The following is a 25,795-nucleotide window of genomic DNA, read 5'->3' on the forward strand; positions in this document are numbered from 1 at the left end:
ATATGTCTGTTGTTATGCCAGTATAACAATACTGATTGCTATAGCATTGTAGTAAGTTTTGAAATTGATTAAGGGTGAGTCCATCAACTTAATTCTTTTTTAAAGATTATTTTGGCTATTCTGGGTTCCCTGCATTTTCATATAAATTTTATCTTTTAATATTCTACAAAAAAGTCAACTGGGGTTTTGATAGTAAATGTGTTGAATCTGTGGATCAATTTGAGTAGTATCCCTATCCTCAAAATATTGTGCTATTCAATTTATAAACATGAGTTGTTTTCCTATTATTGAGATATTCTTAAATTTATTTTAGCAATCCTTTGTAGTTTTCAGTGTACAAGTCTTGCATTTGTTTGTTTAAATTTATTCGTTTCATTTATAAATATGATTTTTTCTCAATTTTATTTTCAGATTGTTTGTTATTGGCAAATAGATATTAAACTGATTTTTGTGTATTAATCTTGTAGTTTACAACCTTGCTTACCCTGTTTACAATCTCTAATAGTTATTTTCTAGATTCTTTAGATTTTTTTCCCAAAATCATATCCTCAGTAAATAGGCATAGTTTTACTTTTTCCTTTCCAATTTGGATGCTGTTTATTTCTTTCTCGCCTAATTGCTCTGACTATAATTTCCAGTACAATATTGAATAAAAGTGGTGAAAACAGGCATTTTTGTTTTGTCCTTGATCTTAGCGGAAAAGCTTTCGATTTTTCACCATGGAGTATAATGTTAATTGTGGATTTTTTATAGATGTCATTATCCCATTAAGGAATTTTCTTTATATTTCTAGTATGTTCAGTGGTTTTTATCTTGAAAGGATGTTGGTTTTTTTGACTGCTTTTGCTGCATATATTGAGTTGTTCATGTAGTTTGTCATTTATCCAAGTAATATGAAGAATTACTTTGATTTTTATATGTTAATCTAACTTTTCATTGCTGGGGTAAATCTCAGTCATGGTCTATAATCCTTTTTATATGTTTCTAGATTTTGGTTTGCTAATATTTTCAAAGGATTTTTATGTCTACATTCGCAGGTGATAATAGTATGTAGCTTTCATTTCGTAGGAAATCTTTGTTTTGGTATCTGGGCAATTGTATTAGGCTGCTCTTGCGTTGCTATAAAGAAATCCTGGATACTGAGTAAATTATAAAGAAATTGTTTTAATTGGCTTACAGCTCTGCCAGCTGTACAGGAAGCATGGCACTGGCATCTTCTCACCTCCTGGGGAGGCCTGAGGAAGCTTTCACTCATGGCAGAAGGAGCAGCAGGAGCAAGCACATCACATGGAAAGAGAGGCATCAAGAGGAGGAAGGTATCACACCCATTTAAACAACCAGATCTTGTGAGAACTCACTCACTATCATGAGGACAGCACCAATGGGATGGTGCTAAACCATTCATGAGAAATTCACCCTCATGATTCAATTACCTCTCAGCAGGCCCCACTTCCAATAGTGAAGACTACATTTCAAGTTGAGATTTGGCAAGGACACCGATTCAAATCATATCATTCTGCCTCTAGACTGACAAACTTCATGCCCTTCTCACATTTTAAAATACAATTATGCCTTCTCAATAGTCCCCTAAAGTCTTAACTTATTCTGACAGTAACTCAGAGTCCAAAGTCCCAATTCCTAAGTGCCATGTGGAGATGAATTCCTTCCATCTATGCACCTGTAAAATCAAAACAAGTTATTTTTGCCTAAGTCACAATGGAGATATAGGCTTTGGGTAAACACTCCTGTTCCAAAAGAGAGAAATCAACCAAAAGAAAGGGGCTAAAACTTCCATGCAAGTTCAAAACCCAGCAGGACAGTCATTAAATCTTAAATCTCCAAAATAGTTTTTATTGATTTCATGTTCCACATCCAGGGCACACTGGTGCAAGGGGTGGACTCACAAGGCCTTGAGCAGTGCTGCCCCATGGCCTTACAGGTACAGCTCCCATGGCTGACATTATGGGTTGAAGTTGAGTGCCTGTAATTTTTTGAGGTGCAGGGTGCAAGCTGATGATAGCTCTACCATTCTGTGGTCTGAAGAATGGTGGTCTCCTTCCCACAACTCCACTAAGCTGTGCCCCAGTAGAGACTCTGTGTGGGGCCTCCAATCTCATATTTCACCTTGACATTGTCCTAGTAGAGGTTCTATGTGAGGTCTCTGCCCCTGCAGCAGGCTTTTGCTTGGGCACCCAGGATTTCTCATACATCCTCTGAAATCTAGATGGAGGCTACCAAGTCTCCTTCACTCTTATACTTTGCACACCTATAGGCTTAACACTACATGGAAGCTGCCAAGGCTTGTGACTTGCACCTTCTGAAGCAGTGGCTGGAGCTATATCCTGGGGCTATTTGAGGTAAGGGTGGAGCCAGAGCGACCTGGATGCAAGGAGTAGTGTTCCGAGGCTGCACAGGGCAGTGGAGTCCTGGGCCTGGACCCCCTCCTAGGCCTCTGAGCCTATCAGGGGAGGGGCTGCCTCAAAGATCCCTGAAATGCCTTCTAAGCTTTTTTCCCATTGTCTAAGCTATCAGCACCTGGCTCTTTTTTGGTCATGTAAATCTCTCTAACAAGTGGTTGCTCCACAGCCTACTTAGATTCTTCCCTTGAAAATTTGCTCTTCTTTTCTTGCCACATCGCTAGGCTGTAAATTTTCCAAACTTTGACAATCTTCTCTTTTAAATCTAAGTTCCAACTTGACCATTTCTTTGTTCCTGCTTCTGAGTATAGGCAATCAGAAGCAGCGAGGCCACCTCTTGAATGCTTTACTGCTTAGAAATTTCTTCCACCAGATACTCTAAGTCATCACTCTTAAGCTGAAACTTCCATTGATCCCTAGAATATGACTCAACGCAGCCAAGTTCTTCATTAAAGCACAAGAGTAACCTTTGCTTCAGTTGCCAAACAGTTCTTTATTTCCATTTGAGACCTCCTCAACAGCCTGGACTTCACCTTCCATATGACTATCTGAATTTTGGTCCCAACCATTTAACCAATCTCCAGGAAGTTCCAAATGTTCTCTCATCTTCCTGCCCTTTGAGCCTTCCAACACTTCCAACCTCTGCCCATTACCCAGTTCCAAAGTCACTGCCATATTTTCAGGTGTATTTGTAGTAGCAATGCCCACTCCTAGTACTAATTTTCTGTGTTAGACTATCCTTGCATTGCTATAAAGAAATACCTGGAACTGTGTAATTTATACAGAAAAGAGGTTTAATTGGCTCATGAAATTCAGGCTGTACAGGAAGAATGGTTCTGACATCTTCTCAGCTTCCAGGGAAACGGTGGGAGCTTTTATTCATAGCAAAAGGTAAGCCAGGAGCAGGCATGTTACACGGCAAGAGAGGAACCATGGGCAGGAATAGGTGCCAAACACCTTTAAACAACCAGATCTCAGGAGAACTCACTATTGTGAGGACAGCACCAATAGGATGGTGCTAAACCATTCATGAGAAACTCACCCCCATGATCCAATCACCTCAAACAGGCTGGGGTGACTGGGGATTACATTTCAACATGAGATTTGGTGGGGATACAGATCCAAAATATATCAATAGTGTTTGCCTTATAAAGTGAAATAGGATGTGTTCTCTCTTCTCTTTTTTTTTTTTTTTTTTTTTTTTTTTTAACGGAATCTCACTCTGTCTCCAGGCAGGAGTTTAGTGCCACCATCTCGGCTCACTGCAACCTCTGCCTCCCGGGTTCAAGAGATTCTTCTACCTCAGCTTCCCGAGTAGCTGGGACTACAGGCGCATGCCACCATGCCCAGTTAATTTTTGTATTTTTAGTAGAGATGAGGTTTCACCATGTTGGCCAGGATGGTCTTCATCTTCTGATCTTGTGATCCGCCTACCTCATCCTCCCAAAGTGCTGTGATTACAGGTGTGAGCCACCACACCTGGCCTCTCCTCTTCTATTTTAAGAAATGTTTGTGGAGAAGTTTTGTTTGTGAAGGATTGGAACATCCACCAGTGAAGCCAATTCCTCCTGGAATTTTCTTTGCATGACTTTTTTTTTAATCCTAACTTAGTCTCTTTGCTTGTGATATGTCCATTTATATTTCCATTTATCTCAAGTCAGTTTGAGTAATTTGTGCATTTCCAGAAATTTATCCATTTAGTCTATGTAATCTAATATGTTGGAATACAATTGTTCATAATGCTTCCTTATGATAATTTCTTATTTCTGTAAGGTCAGTAATAATGTTTACTCTTTCATTCTTGGTTTTAGTAACTTGAGTTTTCTATCTTCTTGGTCAGTCTAGCCAAAGATTTGTCAATTTTGTTGATTTAGTCAAAGAATCAGTGTCTGTATCCATTTTTTTTTTTTTTGAGACGGAGTCTTGCTCTGTCACCCAGGCTGGAGTGCAGTGGCTCAATCTCGGCTCACTGCAAGCTCCACCTCCTGGGTTCACACCATTCTCCTGCCTCAGCCTCCCGAGTAGCTGGGACTACAGACACCCACCACCACGCCCGGCTAATTTTTTGTATTTTTAGTAAAGACGGGGTTTCACCATGTTAGCCAGGATGGTCTCGATATCCTGACCTCGTGATCCGCCCACCTCGGCCTCCCAAAGTGCTGCGATTACAGGCATGAGCCACCGTGCCTGGCCTGTATTCATTTTTAATATAGTTGTCTTCAACCATAAGTTTCCTTCAACCATAAGTTTACTTCAACTATAAGTTTCCTGAACTTCAAAAGTTTTGGTAAGCTGTATTTTCATGTTTGTTCATCTTATTTTCTCTTATAATATCTTATTTGACCCAGTGGTATTTAAGAGTGTATTGTTTAATTTCCACATGTTAAAAAAATCCCAAATTTCTTTCTGTTGATGATTTATAATTTAAAACCATTGTGGATCTTCAACATACTTCGTATTATTTTTAATCTTATTAAATCTATTGAGGCCTCTTTATGGCCTACTATATGGTCTACTTGCCATGTATTCCATTGGCACTGGAAAAGAATGTACTATAATATATTTTATTGTTGTTCACTGAAATGTTCTATAAAGCTCTATTAGGTCTAGTTGGGGTAGATTGTTGTTCAATTATTCTGTATTCTTCTTGATCTTCTGTATAGTTGGTCTTTCCATTATTGAAATTGGGATATTGCAGTCTCCAAGTATTATTATGAGATTGTCTATTTCTTCCACCCATTATATAAGTTATTGCTTCATGTATTTAGTGCCTCTGTGTATGGGTGCATATATATTTATAATCATAAAATCTTACTGATGGATTAATCATTTTATCATTATAAAATATACCACAGTAATATGTGATTATTTATTTTAAAATCTCAGTAATAGGTGCTTATTTATTTTAAAATCTATTTTTGTCAATGTTAACATAGCCTCTCCAGTTCCTTTTTTTGGCTATTGTTTTAAAGAATATCTTTTTCCATCCTTTTACTTTCAATGCATTTGTGTATTTGAATCTAAATTTGTCTTACAAATAGCATATATTTTAACCTTGTTTATAATTCAGTCTTACAATCTGTCTTTTGATTCAATTATGTAATCAATAATATGTAATGTTATCATTGACATGGCTTTATGTTTTCATGCAATTTTCCTTTTTTGTTTCTATATGTGTAATGACTACTCTTGTCCTGTATTCCTCTCATTGTCTTGAGTGGCTATTTTCTGTGCAACTTTTTCATTACTTTAATAATTTTAAACTATATTTTTGAAGTTTTATAGTGGTTGCTCTTGGGTTTTGAATATATGGCTTAACTTACCAAAATTGACCTCATATTTACATTAACATAATTCCAAAACACTTGCATTTTGATGTGATTGCAGTATTTATTAGCTTTGTTGTGTTAGGTAAGTCACTTTTCTCCCCTGCAGACTGTAATTTTAGGTCTCATATTAACAGATTTTCTTTTCTTTTTATTATTATACTTTAGGTTTTAGGGTACATGTGCACAATGTGCAGGTTTGTTACATATGTATCCATGTGCCATGTTGGTTTGCTGCACCAATTAACTCGTCATTTAGCATTAGGTATATCTCCTAATGCTGTCCCTCCCCCCTCCCCCCACCCCACAACAGTCCCCGGAGTGTGATGTTCCCCTTCCTGTGTCCATGAGTTCTCACTGTTCAGTTCCCACCTATGAGTGAGAACATGCGGTGTTGGTTTTTTGTCCTTGTGATAGTTTACTGAGAATGATGATTTCCAGTTTCATCCATGTCCCTACAAAGGACATGAACTCATCATTTTTTATGGCAGCATAGTATTCCATGGTGTATATGTGCCACATTTTCTTAATCCAGTCTATTGTTGTTGGACATTTGGGTTGGTTCCAAGTCTTTGCTATTGTGAATAGTGCCGCAATAAACATACATGTGCATGTGTCTTTATGGCAGCATGATTTATAGTCCATTGGGTATATACCCAGTAATGGGATGGCTGGGTCAAATGGTATTTTTAGTTCTAGATCCCTGAGGATATTAACAGATTTTCAAACCTTTGAACAGTTCAAAAGCTACAGATTTTGTTAGCAAGGTCGGTCGACTTCTAGTGAGGAGTTTGCATCACAAAAGATAGCATCCTTATATTTGCTCATGAACAAGATGATTTGGACAGAGTTCTGAGTGCACTACCAAATGAAGGTATGATTATAACTATTAGCCTAGAAATTATCAGAATTAATGGAGGAATTATTAGCTGTGTGAGTTTGAGCAATTTACTTAAACTCTCTGTGACTGATTTTTCTCTAGTATAAAATAGGAATAACAGTGACTACATCATGGAGTTGTGCAAATTACGTAAATAAATATATGTAAAGGACTTAGAATATTACCTGACATATAATAATGCTGACAAAATGTTTTCTACAGTCATTATTTTTATAGTTACCTTGAAATGTTTCTAACCTATATCAAACATGCAAAGTTCCTGGGCTTTTCCCAAAGTTCTTTGGTTAAAATGTTCATTTTCTGTAACTACCAACTCCACTTATAGCAATGGAAACTTGTTTTCTAAGCTGGTTCAGTGAGTAGGCAGGAAAGCTCAGTTGTTTGAGAAAACACTAGGAAGTAAAGGTAATCCAGTGTTAAGGATGAGCTAAAAATCTTCTAGGGAATTTGCTTGAAAATAAATTTTATGCCCTTTCAGAGACTTAGTGTCTTAAATGAGCTGATTGGGAACCTGGCCTTGTGATCCTTTTTTTCCACTGAAGCAAAAAAGAAGATTGTATAAAAAAGAAATGGCTGCAGGATCCAGGATTTTGCCTTTCTTTGTTTCCTGGAAGACTTCAATATATCCGCTAATTAGAGGTTGCAGTGAGCAGATATTGCACCACTGCACTCCAGCCTGGGCAACAGAATGAGACCCTGTCTCAGAAAAAAAAAAGACATCCACTAATTAATGCAAAGTTAGTAATTAACTGGCCCCCTTTCCCTAGAACATGGTCCAGGTACTGTGTTCACTTGAAGACTATCAGAGTTACCAAAACTGTTAGCTGGAACGATACAGGCATGGTTAAAATCCTTTGGTTACATTTATACTGTTTCTAGGGAACCTGGCATAGTGCTCAACTACTTGCACTATGGGTGATTTCACCCAGTCCTTTGATATTGTTGGCAGAAAGAAAAATTGATTGGGTTTGAAGTGTGAAGGTCCCAAGCATCTGGTTGTTCTTAATCAAATGTGTAAATTTCCAGTTGGAAGTTAGTCATATTTCAGTTACTTCCTTTTCAAACAGATAAAAAAATGAAATGCGTATTCCCCCAGATAGTTCTGAATGCACTTTTTAAGCTGCATATTCATTTCCTTCCCCAGTAGCATAAACATCAACAACTCAATGAGTGTCTTTTTTTTAAAGGAGATTTTGAGTTAAGTTTTACAGATATAAACTGGCTGATTGGAGAAAACCCTGGGAAGACTTCTGTTTTCCCCCTTCCACCTTACAAATGTTAGAGCAAGCAAAACTATAAGGTTTGCAGCAATAAGTGAGTTAAAGGAAAAAGGGGATGGTAGTGGTTAAGCCTTAGTACTTTCTTGTTAATGGGATTTTTCTTTCTTTATCTGTATGTATTCTTTGGCCTAAAATAATGTCTTGGTGTAAATTTGTGCAAAAATGGGCAAAATGATAGATATTTTCAGCTGATAAGTAAAAAAAGTCTAGTTGTTGCTTTGGTTGGGTAAAACAGAAGGTCAGGGAGAATAATTTTTTGCAAACACCACTATCCATTTTGGATTAAGCAGATATTAATCCTATCCTCTTGGAGTTTACAGTTGGGAGACATCAATGTTAATAAAATTGTCACATAAACAAATTACACAACAATATGTAAAATTATACCAGTAAAAAATGCAATACATGAAAGGTCCATGATGCTATAGGACATATAGTATGTGGATATGACCTAAATGAGGGGTTAAGGAAGGATTCCCTGAAGGCGTGATTATTGGGATAGGATTTGAAGGGAGAATAAGGATTAAACTGGTGAAAGGAAGTTTAGAGAGGGAGGAGAGTGTTCCAGGCAGAGGAAATAGCACTTAGAAATATCCATGGCATGAGGGATCCTATCTCATTCTAGGGGCTGGAGGAGGATCAATGAGGCTGAAACTCAGAAGAAGGGAGGAAGACTGATGCTAAAAGAGCACGTGACCCAGTGACATTGTAAAAGATCTGCTACATTGGTGAGGGTGAGATTAATCAGCAAAGTACTTGTGTCCTTGAGGGAGAAATGAAGACAGAAGAATTGGAAAACTTATGGGTATTAATTTGAAGAGGAGAAAGGTAGTGAGCTGATCACATAGAGAGACAGTGATCATGACTATAAGTTAACCCTTCAATCGCTATAGTGCATTGAGTTGCTACAATAAAGTACTCCTCTCAAAGGCTTTTCTCCTTACCCTTATTTTCCCTTTACAAACTGGTCTCCCTCTCACCTACTCTCACTTTACATCTTCTGCATTTGATCACTTTGCTCTGCCCACCTAGAAATATATCCCTTTCCATTCTTGGTTTATTTAATACTGAATCATCCATCAAAATGTAGCACAAATCCCACTTCTTCTAGGAAACCCTCCTGGCCCTATCCATGGGACTTCATCTCCATTCTCTGATCTATTACAGAACTCAATCTCCATATAACTGCCTTGGTATTTTTTTTCAAAATTTACCTTTGGTATCCCACCTTTTTCATGTGTCTTTGTGTCCCTACCTAGACTCTGGCATACTGCAGGGCAGAGACTGTATATTTCGCCTGTGGACTGACAAATGCACCGAGTACTGGTCTAGGATGAGAGTTGGTAAAAGACCATTTATGAAGACACAGACAATGTCAGCAACTGACAGAAATGGACATATTTGATATAAGCAGAGAGGGGAATAAAAAGAACAGAGATTGGGGGTGGGATAGAGAAGAGGAAGCAACAGAGAAAGTGTTTTTTTAGAGCCAGTCACAAGTAATAAGGCTAGTGTCAGCTTCACACTAACTTGTTTACTGGCCTCCACTGATAGAAAAGCCACAATAGAGCTGAAGAAATAGGGAGAATAAACAAGCTTGAAACATGCCCTACTTGGGAGGCAGCTTAATTACACAAACTGAAGTTTTGAAGCAAATGGAGGATCCTCCAAGACTCCAGGGGCTCTGCTCTGCCAAGAGAAAGAAAGCACCTTATCCCTGGACAGAGAATTTCATTCCAGAGGAGGGGGAGGGGCTGCTGTTGGTGGCGTTTGCAGTGGGTGGAGATAGAGTAGAGAAGGCTTGCAGGGGTGGGCTGGCAGAGGGGAAGGGCCAGCAATGAAGTTACAGATGGATGAGTGGGTTTCTGCCACAAAATCAGATCAAGGAGAGGGAGGTAAAGAGGAAAATATAGGAAGGAAAAAAAAAAAAGAATTGTGAGTGACCAAGGCAGTAAACCTGTAGAAAATTAGAAAAGAAAAACTTGCCATGGGGGAGGTGGGCGGAGGTTGCAGATAACTCTCTGTTATAAATAGATTGCATCTGTGCTATTTATTTTGTATTTTAACAAACCTCTGAAATTTTCATGGTAATTAGACTTACTGTGAGGCAGTTACTTAAGAAGCGTAGACCCTCCTTTTGCTACAGAACACTCCCTAGTCTTTGGAAGGTGGGTGTCCGAGTTCTGGGACCCTAGTACATCTCTATATGAGGGCACTTATCTGGCTTAAGTGAGTATAGTATTAAATTTTACTTTATATTTTTGTGATGATGGGAGATTGAATTTTGCATAGTGTGGTAGGAATATTTTTATGGTACCTTTCCTTTTTGCCTTTTCCTTGCCCCCTACTTATTATTATCAATATTGTTGTTGTAATTATTTTAAACAAGTAGGAGTGAACATGGTTTGCATAATTGAAACACTCCTCCTTGTTTGAAATTTTGTCTCCTCCTCTGCAGTCCTGCAGCAAAGACAGCACACAGGCTTTCTCTGTGGATTAATTGGTCAGGAAAGACACTTTTTATATTGTTAAGTGGCACTTAAGCCATTAATTCTTGACTGTGAAACTGCTTTTCCTGGGCAATGCTCTTTAAGGAAAAACTTATTCAGTCCAGTGACTGGTGACTAAGGGAACGATGGAGCACAGGGAATTGGGCGGGATCTAGACTCCTAATAATGCCTCCTTAGCCAATGAAAATCATTTCCTATTGAGACCCCCAAGAGTTTCCCTGGCCGTCGGCTCCAGCTCGGACTTCAGGCCTTTTTGTGTCCTGTTTGCTAAAGGCATGCGGGCTACAGCATTCAAGAGAGGGAGTCGTTAACAAAGGGAAAGAGATAAATGTAAATAAGCTCACATTTACAGAATGAGCGGTTTGCAGTAAGAAGCTGCGACAGCCCAGAGTCTGCTACTTTAGGCTGGGCTAACCTTTCCCTGTAAAAAAAAAAAAAAAAAAAAATGGATAAAAATATGCACTTCCAAAGGGCTAGTTGCCCATTTACATGTTTATTATCTAATTATCTGCAGGCATCAGCACATTCTCTCATCTAGCACACTCTTTCTTGGGGTAAGTTTCTCTTTGAAAAAGATTTGATTTTGGCGTTTGGGGTTGGGGGATAGCATAACAAACTACAGTGGAAACACTGATGCTTTGAGAGTGTAAGGAAAGAAGTTAGACTTCAACTCTGAAGTACTGAACAAGGATCTTCGTGATGAATGGTAAAAAACGAGAATTTCCATTGTTTTGGCAATAATATTGTTTCTGTGGAAGAGATACAGGATTTTCAGGCTGCTGTTTCATGTAAACACAGTTGTTCTAAAGAGCTAATTTAAAATCACAGTGTAGAACAATTTAGAAAGTATGTTGGCTAGCTTTGTATTTCTTTGGTTTACAATTTATTGTGAGCTAACGTGGCTTATATTATGATGAGGTTTCTTCTAGTAAAACTATACATGACATGTCTTTGATGCTTAATTGATTTATGGAGAATGTGACATTTGCTATATTGAATAATTCATGAACTTGCCCATAAAGGAAGAATCATGTTTGAATGAAAAACTCTGTCATAAACTGAATTTGCTATTATATGTGAAATTAATTGCTGTTTGCCATACAAATGCATCAATGTGTCATCTTTAAACTCTCTTCTTGTAAATTTTAAATCTTTTCAGTAAAAAGGTCTTATTGAGTTGCTAAATACTGTATTTCAATTACCTTTTAAAAGGAAATTCAGCAATGTAATTTATCATTACTTCAGTGTGGAAAAGACCAGACAAATTCAAAGGTTAGAATATTTCAGAGCTTGGTGGGGTTATTCACTTTGCTACCTTACAAAATTATACCATCTTTCTTTATCTTGACTAACATGAAGACAATAATAATAACCTGAGGTCCAGAATACCCAATGGCTTTGCAACACGTTTATTTTTCAGAACAAAATTCCAAACATCATACCCCATCAACATAGATTATAAAACCCTTTGCCTTGTCACAGATGAAAAGTTGCACTCTTGCCAAGAAGGATAAGTTCACCTGATAAACTTGATGGCATCTACATTCTAAAGTCTCTCCTGCCAATCAGAGATGGGAATGAAAGCCTTATTGGAACAATCAGGCCAGTCTTTCAGAATGTGTGCTCTCTGCAAGTTAAAGGGAGAACCAGGAAGATGCCTCACAGAAACATTCAGGCCAAGCTTAGCTAAAGCTTGATCTATTCAATTGCCTTTTGGGAAAATGCAGTGAGAATTGTTGCCCTTGCTGTGGTTTGTTCAGCACCTAATTGTGTAGCTACCTTTTGTCTGTGTATATGGTCATCATACATAGTCTGCCCTTGGCCTTCTTGATGGGGGAAGAACAAAACCTGTAATGTGTTTGCGAATATTAGTACTGAAAATTGGGAGCCTGATAAAAGGTTACCTACCACTGGGAATCCACCTTTACTTTGAGTGGATAAATAATCAGTTATCAGAACAATGTAAAGGGTAAATGATCTAATGATTCTACATGGTTATGTCCTGAAGTGTGCCGATAACCTCATATTCTGAGGGGTGAAGTGACCAGGAAACAGGTGGGAAGGGTTGAGGGTTGAGGGTTGAGACCTGAACAATTAGAGTTGATATGCCTGCTGAAATGAGCACAAGGACAGAGGATGAGGAAAATAAGGGAATTTGGAAGACTTTAGGATATTAGTGGCATCTTTCTCTGTGATTCTTAGCTTCTGGTATTAATTAATACTATTTATTTCTAATATTCAAATAAATCTAGCAATCATTTCATTAAGTCTAATAAAAATTAATGACCCTCCTTGCTTGCAGACTTTGAGGAAATAAAAAATGTTTTACAGTGGCCAGTGTAAGCAGGTGAAAATAAATGATGGAAAAGAACAGCCAGTAAGGCCACCAGCATGGCACTCATTGAAGGTTGCTTTTCTGTCAGTCAAGACTGAAGATTAAAGGAGAAGATAAACTGAGACTCAGAAATGGACTGTGACTTGCTCTCACAGAGCTCGTGATGGGGCTGGATGTGTCTATATTTAATTAATATCAGTTATAAAAACTTCTGGGTATTTGAACTTCCTAATTTGCTTGGATTTTGAATAAAAGGTTTTCTGTATAATCGTTATCAACTGTGACAGGCATAAAATAATGTTAATGCTTCTGTTTTCCTTTACAATAAACCAATAAAATAATATTCATTTCATTCCAGGAATATAGATTTCTGGAGGAGTGTGAAAATCAACTCTCCTTAATATTAAGGCGATCTCAATGTATCTTAAATCATCTAATCATTGTATTTATTTTGTTTTTTTAGATTATAGAAAAATCATTTCAGGAGAGTCGTAATACTATTTAGCAGTTTGCTTTGTTTTAGGCTACCTCTGTTTAGAAAAGGATGAGATGCAACAATAGTGGAAGTTTGGAGCTAGGGGATGATTCTACTTTACAGGTGGAAGCACTGTAATGGGTAAATTCTAAATGCGGTTGCTACTCGTAAGAATTCCATCGCAGAGTATTTCTGGTTCTATACAAATATTTTGTGCAGAGTTTGAATTGGAGATGTTACAGACATGCTATATTGGGTAGGCCTGGGACATCCTGGTAAAGGTGCAGTGATTGTCAGTCAGTGTGCTAATACCCAGTAATTGAAGCCTTGGTCATATCACTGTAGTTCAGTGGAGAGAGAAATTGTGTGGTGCGTAGGTAAAAAACAAGACAGTGGAGTCTCCACCTGTCGTTCCAGTCATCTTTCCTCTTCCCTCTTCCCTTATTAAGGACCCTGCCCAATGGTAACAGTTGTTGCCAAGAAAAGAAAAAAAGAAAAAAAAAAAAAGACCCAATGTAAGTTCATGCCAAAACAAAATTCTCCTTTGTTTTGGTATTTTTAATGTAATGCGTTACCTTATGGAAGTGGAGGAAGTATTTTTATGTCTTTTGTCACTCATTATCTTTAAATTATTATAGGTTACCACATATGGATTTTATGCATTAGTGTTTAGTCAATACTACTAATAAAATATAGCACAGCAGTGACAGGTTGGAAAATACATTGTTATCTGTAATTCTGTAATAATGAAATCCAATGCATGTAAATAGTATTTTAAAATTTATTGGGTCTCATTTACTCTGGTTTATATCATATAATACTTTTTCTATCTTATGATATTCTATAAGATCATTTTATTGAAAACATACATTTTATTGAAAAGCTATCAGCTCTCTTTATGGCACACTATTATGACTATTTCTATTTCACAGCACGCATTGGAGGAAATCTCTGACTACAGTGCCTCCAGGAAGCTCATTGGTTATTCCAGTCTTAGATAAAATTGGTGCCAGGATTTGGTTCGAACTAATGTGGTGAGTCCTACCCTCCTGAAAATTACTGAAATAATAATAATAACCTGAAAATTTGTAGAGAAACTACAAATTCCTAATTTAATTCTCCAACTTTTGTTGTAACAAATAGTTCCAACTTTTTAAAGATTGTATCATCCAAAGATCTAGAATGGATGGAGGAATTGTAATTTGTTATAATCCAGGCAATTTTGATGAAGATGAATATTGATTCTTTAGCTCAACCCCTCTCTGCCACTGGGATTTACCTTTAGATATGGGAGACTCTTTTTATTGCTATTATCAGTTTCAATGTCTAAGTATATCACATGAATTGGTGTCCAAATTGATAACTGATTTGCCTGTTCAAATATATAGAATAATGTCAAAATCCTGGCTGGTATATATGACCCTTACAGAAATTGGAAATGAGTTATTTTGGGAACACCCAAAAATTGTCCCCAAAGATCTGGGGCTTCTGCTGAGACGAGATATTGAGTCTCAAGACTCAAGACAATTTTATAATATTAGGTTGAGCAATTTAACTGTAGTTGTCTTACTCTGTAACTAAGTACTAGGGAAAATTCTACTTCAGTAGGGCTGATGCAATCTTTGGCCCCATCATGTTGAGCACCAGACCACATTATTTCCCAAAGATTGGACTGTGTTATCAAGTGAAGTGTTAATGAGAGACTGAAATATTTTTTTTCTTTTTTGATGAAAGGAAAAAAATATCAAGTTAATCACTGAGAACAGGATTTTATCAAATTGAGGCCCATATCAGTTTCCTGTTTTCCTCAAATAAAATGGAGGGACAAAGCAGCCTTAATAATCTTAGTGAAAACCAGATTAGTGTAGATAAGCCACTTTTAAAAGGATATTTCTTGCATCAAAAATAAAAGAGGTTGATATAGATCAATGTCCTAGTTCCATTCTTGAGTGAAACATTTATCTATGGTTCCCTCCATATGGAATGCCATAAAGCTAGGTTTTGTTTTAAAAACTATTATGAAGCATCAACCAATGTATAGGAACATTGATATAAAACCTGTATGATTGTGACCGATGCCTGTGACTTGACCTAGAAAATTTCCTTAAGGAGTCTTATCTGTTAGGAACCGCTAATTTGAGAAGCAACAGTTTGAACATATTCCCTATTGCTCCAGCAGGATTGTTTTGAGCTGTATTTTTCACAACATTTGTGTATTTTTAAATCTGCTTCACTGCTAAGTATCTATAGATAAGAACACAATAGATTTCATCTTCCTCTGAAAACTATTGTGTCAACTTTCATAAACTTTGACCAGAGTAGAACAAGGAAATGCTCTGGGGATTAGAAGCACTCTGACCTGGCCTGCGCTTATTAAAAATGGAGCAAAGCAAAAATAATTTTAGTATACTCTGCCTTCAAGGCCTTATCTTCCTCAGCTCTGGACTGTCCTCTGTAGGGAGCAAAAGCAAGTCAGCTTTTCTAGGGTACTGGGCATATTTATGCCAGAAGTTGGAGCTTTGTTTTCAATGTATCATCTGAAAGTTTAGCACTTCACGAAGTGAAGTGATTTGGTTATTCATCCTTATAGGGTCAAAAGGCTAACTTTACTTCTTCCAGGGGGCTTAAGGACCCCAAGTATGGTATACCTGTATTTTACTATCATTAGAAATTAAAAAAAAAAAGAGGAAACAATTGTGGCCACTCTGAATTAGCTCCAGGTGTAGATTGAAGTTAAAAGTTGAGGGTCAGATTTCTTTTTGGTCAACCTCCAAGGGACCTGCTTCCTGTCCATTGTCAATAAAAATGCAGCTACCCAACACTCTCTGACACCCTTAGGTGATTAATTGTCAGAATAATTGGCAGCAGAGGTTTGCAGAAGACAGTAGTTTAATGCTTCTTGCAGTGGAAAATGTAATTAACTGCATCAGCATATATTTTTCCTTCTTCATCTCGTCTGAACCTCAAGTGTTGGTCCTTTGCCTCTATTTAGTGCACAATATGTTGGCTACTTAGGAAGATCTAATAGTTAGAAACACTGTTTCTTTTAGTCAAAAGAAAGGAAGCCAGTAAGGAAAGAGGCTAATATTGATTCTTCTTCAGAATCATCTCAAGAGCCAAATGCCTTTCTGTTTTTTTAATCATACCTGTATGGGAGATATTACCTTGAGGGCACACTCCTGGATTGTCCTGTTTGAGTAAATTGTGTAGTTAAGGCTGAAACTCAAGGGGAGCTTTCTGAGGCACAACATATACATGACACTAGAAGGATGTGTTCCTAATGTGAACTTCAGCGTACCAAAAAAGACAGAAATATAAAGTTACAGTTGTTTCAGGAAGGGAGGAGGAAACAAACTTATATAATGTTTCTCTGTAGTTAGGTAGGGCCGAATACTGGCAAGCTCATAAAGCAATTCACAAGCCCTTTTGAATCTTCCTAGCTTTAGCTGTGAGGCTTAGAGGTAAAGTTTATACAAGGAAGAAAGAGAGTATAGCCAAGTTACAGAGTGAACCAGTGTCTGAGTCAGAAATAGAACTCCTTGCTTCTAATGCTGTGTTAAGTCCCAGCACCACACCCTCACTTCTAGACGGCAAAGGTGGTTGTGTGTTCAAGCAACGGGAGCTATGAATAGGGCCACAGTGGCAGTTTTCCCATGCCCTCTCTTCAGGATTGAGAATGTAATGCTTTCTTGTCTGTCCTTTCTCTCCCACAAAGTTTGATTACTCAGAGCAGCAGAGCAGAAGTGCCAGGCATTTGCAGGCTGCTTGCTGTGGGTATAATATATATGTTCCTGGAAACATAAAACTGAAGTGAGGGGATGGATATGTTAATTAGCTTGACATAATCATCTCATGTAGTATACATATATTAAAACATGTAATTCAATTATGATTTGTCAGTTAAACATAATGCAAATAAAAAATAAAATGATTGAAATCATAAAAAATCTGAATGGAAAACTGGGGAGATCTATTTGAAATGTATCAACTTGAGACTCACAAAATAATATATAGCCAGTGAGCTAGAATCATGCTGTGTAAAAGGATCACTAGTGGGCAGACTGGAGGGACTCTGGGCAGAAGGGAAAAGGCTTCCATTATAAAAGCATTTTCCAAATAAAATAATTGTACTGGCAGTACTTACTGTAGAAGATAAGTTCAAGCCGATCATAGTGAATAAAGCCTGACTTTAATGTTAGAAGTTTTGCAGTCCCATAAATGCTGTTTTAACTATCATTTTATATTTTTGGACTCTTGGGTGACCTACACCTTAGTCACATTCGTTGCAATGCTATAGTATTGCACTTATTGCATTGAGTGCGAGCTTTCCTGCTCCTGCAACATACTCTTGTATTACCTTTAAATATATGATAGACGTTCAAAAAATACTTGTCAAACCAAACGGAATGTGCGTGTTTTCTTCCAATCTGGGTGGACAGAATATCTTATTACACAGAAATCATGGATGGAAGGCAAATTTGATTATTTGTTCCATCTTGTCTCTCATAGGAGGAAAATATTTCCTACCGGTCCCTAGTGTCAGAGTCGTGAACCCCTGCAGCCAGCAGGCCTCCTGAAAAAAAAAGTCCATGGGTGACAGAAGATTCATTGACTTCCAATTCCAAGATTCAAATTCAAGCCTCAGACCCAGGTTGGGCAATGCTACTGCCAATAATACTTGCATTGTTGATGATTCCTTCAAGTATAATCTCAATGGTGCTGTCTACAGTGTTGTATTCATCTTGGGTCTGATAACCAACAGTGTCTCTCTGTTTGTCTTCTGTTTCCGCATGAAAATGAGAAGTGAGACTGCTATTTTTATTACCAATCTAGCCGTCTCTGATTTGCTTTTTGTCTGTACCCTACCTTTTAAAATATTTTACAACTTCAACCGCCACTGGCCTTTTGGTGACACCCTCTGCAAGATCTCTGGAACTGCATTCCTTACCAACATCTATGGGAGCATGCTCTTTCTCACCTGTATTAGTGTGGATCGTTTCCTGGCCATTGTCTATCCCTTTCGATCTCGTACTATTAGGACTAGGAGGAATTCTGCCATTGTGTGTGCTGGTGTCTGGATCCTAGTCCTCAGTGGCGGTATTTCAGCCTCTTTGTTTTCCACCACTAATGTCAACAATGCAACCACCACCTGCTTTGAAGGCTTCTCCAAGCGTGTCTGGAAGACTTATTTATCCAAGATCACAATATTTATTGAAGTTGTTGGGTTTATCATTCCTCTAATATTGAATGTCTCTTGCTCTTCTGTGGTGCTGAGAACTCTTCGCAAGCCTGCTACTCTGTCTCAAATTGGGACCAATAAGAAAAAAGTTCTGAAAATGATCACAGTACATATGGCAGTCTTTGTGGTATGCTTTGTACCCTACAACTCTGTCCTCTTCCTGTATGCCCTGGTGCGCTCCCAAGCTATTACTAATTGCTTTTTGGAAAGATTTGCAAAGATCATGTACCCAATCACCTTGTGCCTTGCAACTCTGAACTGTTGTTTTGACCCTTTCATCTATTACTTCACCCTTGAGTCCTTTCAGAAGTCCTTCTACATCAATACCCACATCAGAATGGAGTCCCTGTTTAAGACCGAAACACCTTTGACCACAAAGCCTTCCCTTCCAGCTATTCAAGAGGAAGTGAGTGATCAAACAACAAATAATGGTGGTGAATTAATGCTAGAATCCACCTTTTAGGTATGAGAAATGCGTTCAGGTCCAGATATGGTTTCTCCTATAATTTTTCCTATGCTATAAACTAAAGATTTGAAGCTAATGATACTGAGAATAATGCACCAAATCCAGTCAGATACATTTGTTTGAAGGTGTACTGTAGAGTTTTTATTGCTGTTTTGTTCAGTAATTATAGGTCAAGTCTAATTACAACAACCAAGATGGATTGCCAAAGTCTTCTGCTTGGTTGGAATTTCATTGTGTCGCATTATCCAGGTGGCCAGTGGCATTTGATAATATAGAGATGACTTTGAAACTTTCAAAAAGGTTTTCCTATTCCAATGATATTTGGTAATTAGGTTGGGCCTATAAATATAGAACAAATTCAGGGATTTTTAAAAAACTGTGTTACTACTGATATATGCTAGTTTTATTTTTTTTGAATTGTCGTTGAGTTTATTTTAGCACAAGAATACTTTTAGCCTAACATTATTAATAAGAAATGCATCAAATGTTTAACATTGGTAAAATATGTTATGTGCATTTTGAAAACAGAAAACAAATTGAGTTGGCATGTACGTGGGTGGGAAGAAAGAGAAAATTAACGGGATTTACACAATTATAATCACCAGCAGTGTGAGTTTTAAAAACTTCGTTGTTTTTACACCAAATTAAAATTTCACATCAAACTTCAAAGCCAGAAAGCTGCTAAATACGTGTCTGGCAGGTAAAAGCTGGAAAATTACTTAAAACAGGAAAGTGTCAATAAAAAAACTTGAGCAACACCACCATTTATTTTTTTCTTAAAATGTCACGTTATCTTCATTTTGGGAAACTACGTTCTGTAAAATATTTATCCTCCCTGTTATACTTTGGAGCACAGCACAGCCAGAAAGGGGCTGCATTTGTGCCCAGGTCAGGAGCAAATTGAAAAAAAAAAATAAAGTAATACAAAAAAATCAAACTATAAAGCAAAAACATTTATTAAAACCTGAATTAATCCTTTTTGGAGGGAGTAGAGATATATAACCTGAAAATACTTATTCTTTCTTATCGAATTTTGGAGCATAATATAGCCAGGAGCTGCTGAATTTGTGCCCCTGGATTGGAAGCAAATCGAAAAAAAACAACACATAAACTAAACCAAAACAAAAAAACTACAGAACCCCAAGAAAAATAAAAATAAAACCTCAAAAATAATTTGTAACATTTTTATTACTATTTGTTGAGGTTCTGTAAATTTAAAAATACTATGTCATTTGCATAAAATTTTGAAGCACAGCGCAGCTACAAAGTGGCTAAATTCGTCTCCTGATTAGGAACAAATTGTGGGAAAAAAAGGTAAAAAATCAAACTGCGATAAAACAAACAAAACAAGCACAAACAAAATTTAGAGCTTGCATTTTCTGAGCATCTGCAAAACTTACAAAACACTATAACATTCATATAATGCTTTGGATCAAAATGCAACTAAGAAGCTGCTAAAATGGCACCCAGTTTAAAAGCAATTAAAAACAGTATTTTAAAATCTACAAAAAAAGAGAAAATATTTTTTATAATTTACTTAAACAACAAAAATCTTTAAAACTCTTACTATTTTTTAAACTAAAGTGGATATTTAAGAATATTAAAACTTGTAAATATAACTTCTGAACTTGAAAGATGCTACATTTGTGCTCAAGTCAGGAGCAGTGGAAATAAACCCTCGTATACACACATACACAGCAGCAGCAACAACAAAAACCAAAATTAAATGTTAAACCCTGAAAAACAAAAAAAAATATTTTAAAATGTGCATTAATCAATTTTTAAAATATTTGGATAACATGGCAGTTTAAAAATGCTAAGAATTTTAAAATAAAACTTCCAGGAAAAATGTATCCTGCAAGTTGCTGAACTTGTGCCGGAAAGTGGTTAAACAATTATAAAGCACAGAACAATAACAAACAAGTAAAACTTCTAAAACAATAAGCAAATTTTTAAAACTCATTAACTTGTTTTTCTTTCTGATGATATGCAGACTTAAAAATACTGAGACTTTTAAGTAAAAATCTGTGAGCATAGTGTAACTTTAAAAACTGTAAAATCTGTGTCTGGGTTAGGAACGAAGTGAAAAAAATGCTAAAACAATAGTGAAAATAAATTCTTAAAACTGGCATTACTTTTTCCCAATGAAAGTCCTAAAAGTAATTATGCATTATGTAGTCTATGAAAAGAGGCTATAGATGGAATATATAAGGCATTAGATTCAGTTAAATAAAATTAGGTTAAGGTAAGTTCAGTTGTTAGATTATATGGTAAGATCAAGTCAGTAATAAAAGCATGAATAATCTTTTGTTTCTTTCAGTATTCATGTTTTTCCATTTTTTGTTAAGTATAAAATATATGTGAACATTTGTTTGTGCCCTTGCCTCTTAACATTATAAAATGTTATGATTATGACACCAAACCATTTAATGGGATATTAACTAAGTTGAAATAAAATATATTATTAAATGTTTCTTGTGTAATTTCCATGTTTAGTTTTAATTTTTTTATATTTCACTTTTCAAATTTCCATTTTTATAGTTAATATAAATTGCTAATAATAAAACTTGTCACATTAACAATGTAACCAAGAAAATGTAAAGTATAACTAAATATAAAAGCGACTATGTTACATCGAAAGGAAAAGCAATTTTGCAGCTGTAATTGCAACTTGGATTTTAAATGTTTATTAAATGTAATAAAATATATTTGAATTATCCAGCAGTTATACTTTGATCAATTATTCAACTTTATTTGTGGCCACCCAAAGGCATCTCTCCTTTATCTCCCCTCCATCTTTTCATAAAGGAATTATTAGACTATATTTGCTCTCAAATTAATTTCAATAATTCATTTCTGAGGCTATCTGAAGACTAATGCAGAATTGGCAAATGGCAAATTCCTGGGTAACTTTTCAGGGATCAAGATGAAAGACTGATGACCTCTTTTCCTGATTTTTCTAACTTGGGTTTGATTTATTTGGGGTTGCTAGCCAAGCTGACTTCAGATTTTAATTTCTAGGATTTGACAAAATATTCTAGGACAACAACTGGGAAGCCTGGGAAAAGATAGGGAGAACAGATCATCTTGACAACAATAAGATGAATGTAGAGCTAAGCGGCTGACAGATTAATACCTAGAACAGGTGATGGTCCCGAGGTAGCAAGACAGGGAATTTCTGGTCATCATGCTCATGCCTCTAACTCTCAGGGAAGGCAATGTCAGCATCTCAAGCACCATATGCTGTGTTAGTTCCCCATGAGATGACAGCAAACTCTGCATTTTCTGATCATGACTAGCATGATCAGCCCTAGGCTACATTTAAAACTAGAGGAAGTTTGCCATTAATGATGTCCTAGGTCAGGTCCCCAGAAACATAGGGACAGAAGCTGTAGGTTTCACATCCCTACCTGCCCTCTTCTACCTTTTGTCTTCACTCCCAATCCCTGTACCTTATATTTAATATGGTTTCCCAAACTTCATACTTTCTACCTGTTTTTCCTGTGGTCTTTGTGTTCTCCAACATCTCTTCCCACCTCTCCAGAAATATTGTTTCTTCCTGAACAAAAACACAACACATAAAGCTCGATCAAGACAGTGACAGGCTGAACAGATTTACATTAAGGTGTGAATGATTGATCCCCCATTTTTCTCTCCTTGACTGTTTTTAACCTTTTGGTGTTCGTGTCTTAGAAAAGGAGTCCGGTTAATTCAAACGACTGAAGCAGGGTCAGGATGGGAAGAGATGATTGTCCTGGTAAATGGTAAATCATCTGTTAAGCCTCAGTCTCTCTTGCCTTGAGGTGGAGCTTCTGCACTGCAGACTTTCTTGTCCTGCTCCCTTGAGCTCACTTTGTGTTCTGTTGAGTCCAGACCATATACCACCTGTTTCTAGACAGCCCTCTTTTCCAAAACCACCTGAAGTGACTGGGAGCGTGTATTCTCATTTCATAAAGGCATGGATTATTTCCTTCAAATGTCTCCCGATTCTGGTGGATTTGGTGAAATTAGGTAAAATAAGAAGCAGATTGTTTATATTTTATGAACAAGGAAGCAAAAGAGCGCAGGCTACTGAGTCAAAATCTCCACCGTATGCAGATTTTTAAGAACCATGTACTGCCTACTGTTTTGCTTCCTTCCCTCTCTGAGGGCCTGGGAATGAAGCTCTTCTTTGCCAAATATCCAGAGAGATACTGAGTTCAGGACCTCAGAGGAGCAAGTCTAGTGTGAGGCCTAAAATGTGGCAGTGAAGGAAGTCAAACAGGTTCTCAAGTTGACATGCCTTGTGTGGCCCTAGCAGCCAGCTTTCCTTCCTGTTTATCATGCAGCAGCTCAGACCTTATAGATAGAAAGGTAGTCACAAAGAGGCCTCATGCCTTATATTGATGTTCCAAGGTAATCTGTCTCCTCCTCACGTTGTCGCTTTCCCTCCTCACGTTGGTGGTAGCAAAGCCAAAACTATGGGTCGATTTCCTCAATTGGGAACCTGGAACTTCTTGCCTAGACCCAGTTCAAGGCAGTTTGAAGTTCCTGAGAAACAAGTTGGCTGGGAGAATTCCTAGGGATCCAAAATTCATTCATTTACTTATTCAACAAATTTCTTGAATACCAACCATGTGTCAGACATTCTTCTAGGCATTGGGGGTACAATGGTGACAATAACAGAAAAAAAAATCCTTGTCATTTTAAAACTTATGCTCTGGAGTCAGAGCAAGCAAAGCCACCAACAAACAAATAAACAAGTTAAAAAGTAATAACAGTGTTTTCTGGCTGGAACCATGGAGGGTGTCAAAGAGAAGAAGAAGGTTTCTGTTGTGCCAGAAACCCTTAAGAAAAAGTAAAGTAATTTCGCAAAGCTGAAGATCAATCACCTGAGAAAGAAGTTTACACAAAGATGCTTTGAAAAACAAGGAGGAAGCTTATCTATGAAACAGCGAAGCACTATCACAAGGAATATACGCAGGTGTACAGAACTGAAATTCAAATGACTAGGATGGCAAGAAAAACTGGCAAATTTTATGTACCTGCAGAACCCAAATTGGCATTTGTCATCAGGATCAGCTGTATTAATGGTATGAGGCCAAAGGTCTGAAAGGTGTTGCAGCTTCTTTGCCTTCGACACATCTTCAACGGAACCTTTGTGAAGCTCAACAAGGCTTCAATTAACATGCTGAGGATTGTAGAACCATATATTGCATGGGAGTACCCAAATCTGAAGTCAGTAAATGAACTAATCTACAGGCGTGCTTATGGCAAAATCAGTAAGAAGCAAATTGCTTTAGCAGATAACACTTTGACTGCTTGATCTCTTGGTAAATATGGCATCATTTGCATGGGGGATCTGATTCATGAGATCTATACTCTTGAAAAATGCTTCAAAGAAGCAAATAACTTTCCGTGGCCCTTCAAATTATCCTCTCCATGAGGTGGAATGAAGAAAAAGACCACCTATTTTGTAGAAGGTGAAGATGCTGGCAACAGGAGGACTAGATCAACAGTTTTATTAGGAGAATGAACTAAGGTGTCTACCATGATTATTTTTTTCTAATCTGGTAGGTAAATAAGCAGTACCTGCTCTCAGATTGAAATAAAAAATGTAATCAGAACAGATGATAATAAGTGCTATAGGCAAAAATAGAGCAAACACATACATGAATCAAAATGCCATGCTCCACAGCAGGACTGGGTTTAACTTTAATGGTTGTAAGCATTCATAAGATGAGGATGCTCCATTCTCAATAAATACATAAAATGAAAACCAATACTAAATTTATCAATGCACGTAAGCAAGTACAAAAAAAGTTGATTCTTAAATATCGCATTTCTAATATTTGTTTTTAAATGGGTTATGAGGGCCTGAAGTGCTGTTGTCCAAAATTTGTGCTTAGTTAATACATTTTGGGGTCTTTATGCTCTGGTTCAAGCCACAGGGATTCCAGAAGACTAAGGAAGGCCCAAGCCTAGGCAACCTCTGGTCAGCAATGCTGATCATGTAATGGCCTCAGCATCACCTTTCTTGTGCTTTCTCTTGCTTTAGGCAAGATGCTCTCTCTCTCTCTCTTTCTCTCACCCCCACTCCCACACACACACCCTCCCCCTTCTTGCTGTCTCTTTTCTCTCCACTCTTCCTTCCCTTGCTGTCTCCCCACCTTTCCTTTCAGCAGAACATGCTCCCAGGGAAGGATCTGAGTGCAAACTCTGTGCTGTAACAAAGAGCTTTGGGCTGGAAGCTTAAATCTGGTTTTGTACTCAGTTCTCCTACTCACTGTGTAAGCTTGGGCAAGTCCCTTCCTTTCTTTGTGCCTGAGTTCCCCTATTAGCAGAATAAGCAGATTGGACTCAGTGATCTCTGAGGTCAAACTTTTTGGAAAACATTTCACAAAAATGGCTACCTATTCTCACTTATATGTGAGACCAGAAGGAGTTTGAATAACAATAACCATATTAATAAATGCATTTTCAAATGCTCAATATGAGGCCATAGAATTTTGTGTGCTACTTTCTGATGCATATTGAGCATTTGAAAATGTATTTATTAATACTGTTATTGTTATTGATGACAAAAATGAGGCTTAGGAAGCCTAAGTAACTTGCATAGCCAGTAAGTGGCAAAACCAAGACTTGAACACAGGCTATCTGATTCTAATCCCCTATCAGCCATGGATAGACTGTTTCTAATAAATAATAACAAGAACGAACATTTATTTATTGCATGCTTTCTATGTCTTAGACTTTGTGTTTTACATATATTATCTCTTTTAATATTTAGAACAATCTTAGGCGTAAGTAGTCTTACTGTCTCCACTTTACAAGTGATGGAACTGAGACAAAGAGTTAAGAAATGTG

The 25,795-nt window shown here is 37.2% G+C and overlaps 1 protein-coding gene across 2 annotated transcripts; it reads left to right on the plus strand.

Moving 5' to 3' along the window:
* The first annotated feature begins 10,683 nt into the window (after positions 1-10,683).
* Positions 10,684-21,666, plus strand: LPAR4 (lysophosphatidic acid receptor 4). 2 transcript variants are annotated; one of them, XM_032756387.2, is made up of 5 exons: positions 10,684-10,988; positions 13,128-13,177; positions 13,694-13,759; positions 14,177-14,278; positions 17,754-21,666. In XM_032756387.2, the coding sequence occupies exon 5, from the start codon at positions 17,834-17,836 to the stop codon at positions 18,944-18,946; it is 1,113 nt and encodes a 370-aa protein (XP_032612278.1). In that variant the 5' UTR covers positions 10,684-10,988; positions 13,128-13,177; positions 13,694-13,759; positions 14,177-14,278; positions 17,754-17,833; the 3' UTR covers positions 18,947-21,666. The 2 variants fall into 2 exon arrangements, with proteins under 2 accessions (XP_032612278.1, XP_032612279.1); XM_032756388.2 differs by lacking the exons at positions 13,128-13,177; positions 13,694-13,759; positions 14,177-14,278 and having other exon boundaries at positions 17,754-21,366.
* The last annotated feature ends 4,129 nt before the right edge of the window (positions 21,667-25,795 follow it).

The sequence above is a fragment of the Hylobates moloch genome, unplaced genomic scaffold (genome assembly GCF_009828535.3).
Source record: "Hylobates moloch isolate HMO894 unplaced genomic scaffold, HMol_V3 SCAFFOLD_7, whole genome shotgun sequence".
Taxonomy (NCBI): domain Eukaryota; kingdom Metazoa; phylum Chordata; class Mammalia; order Primates; family Hylobatidae; genus Hylobates; species Hylobates moloch.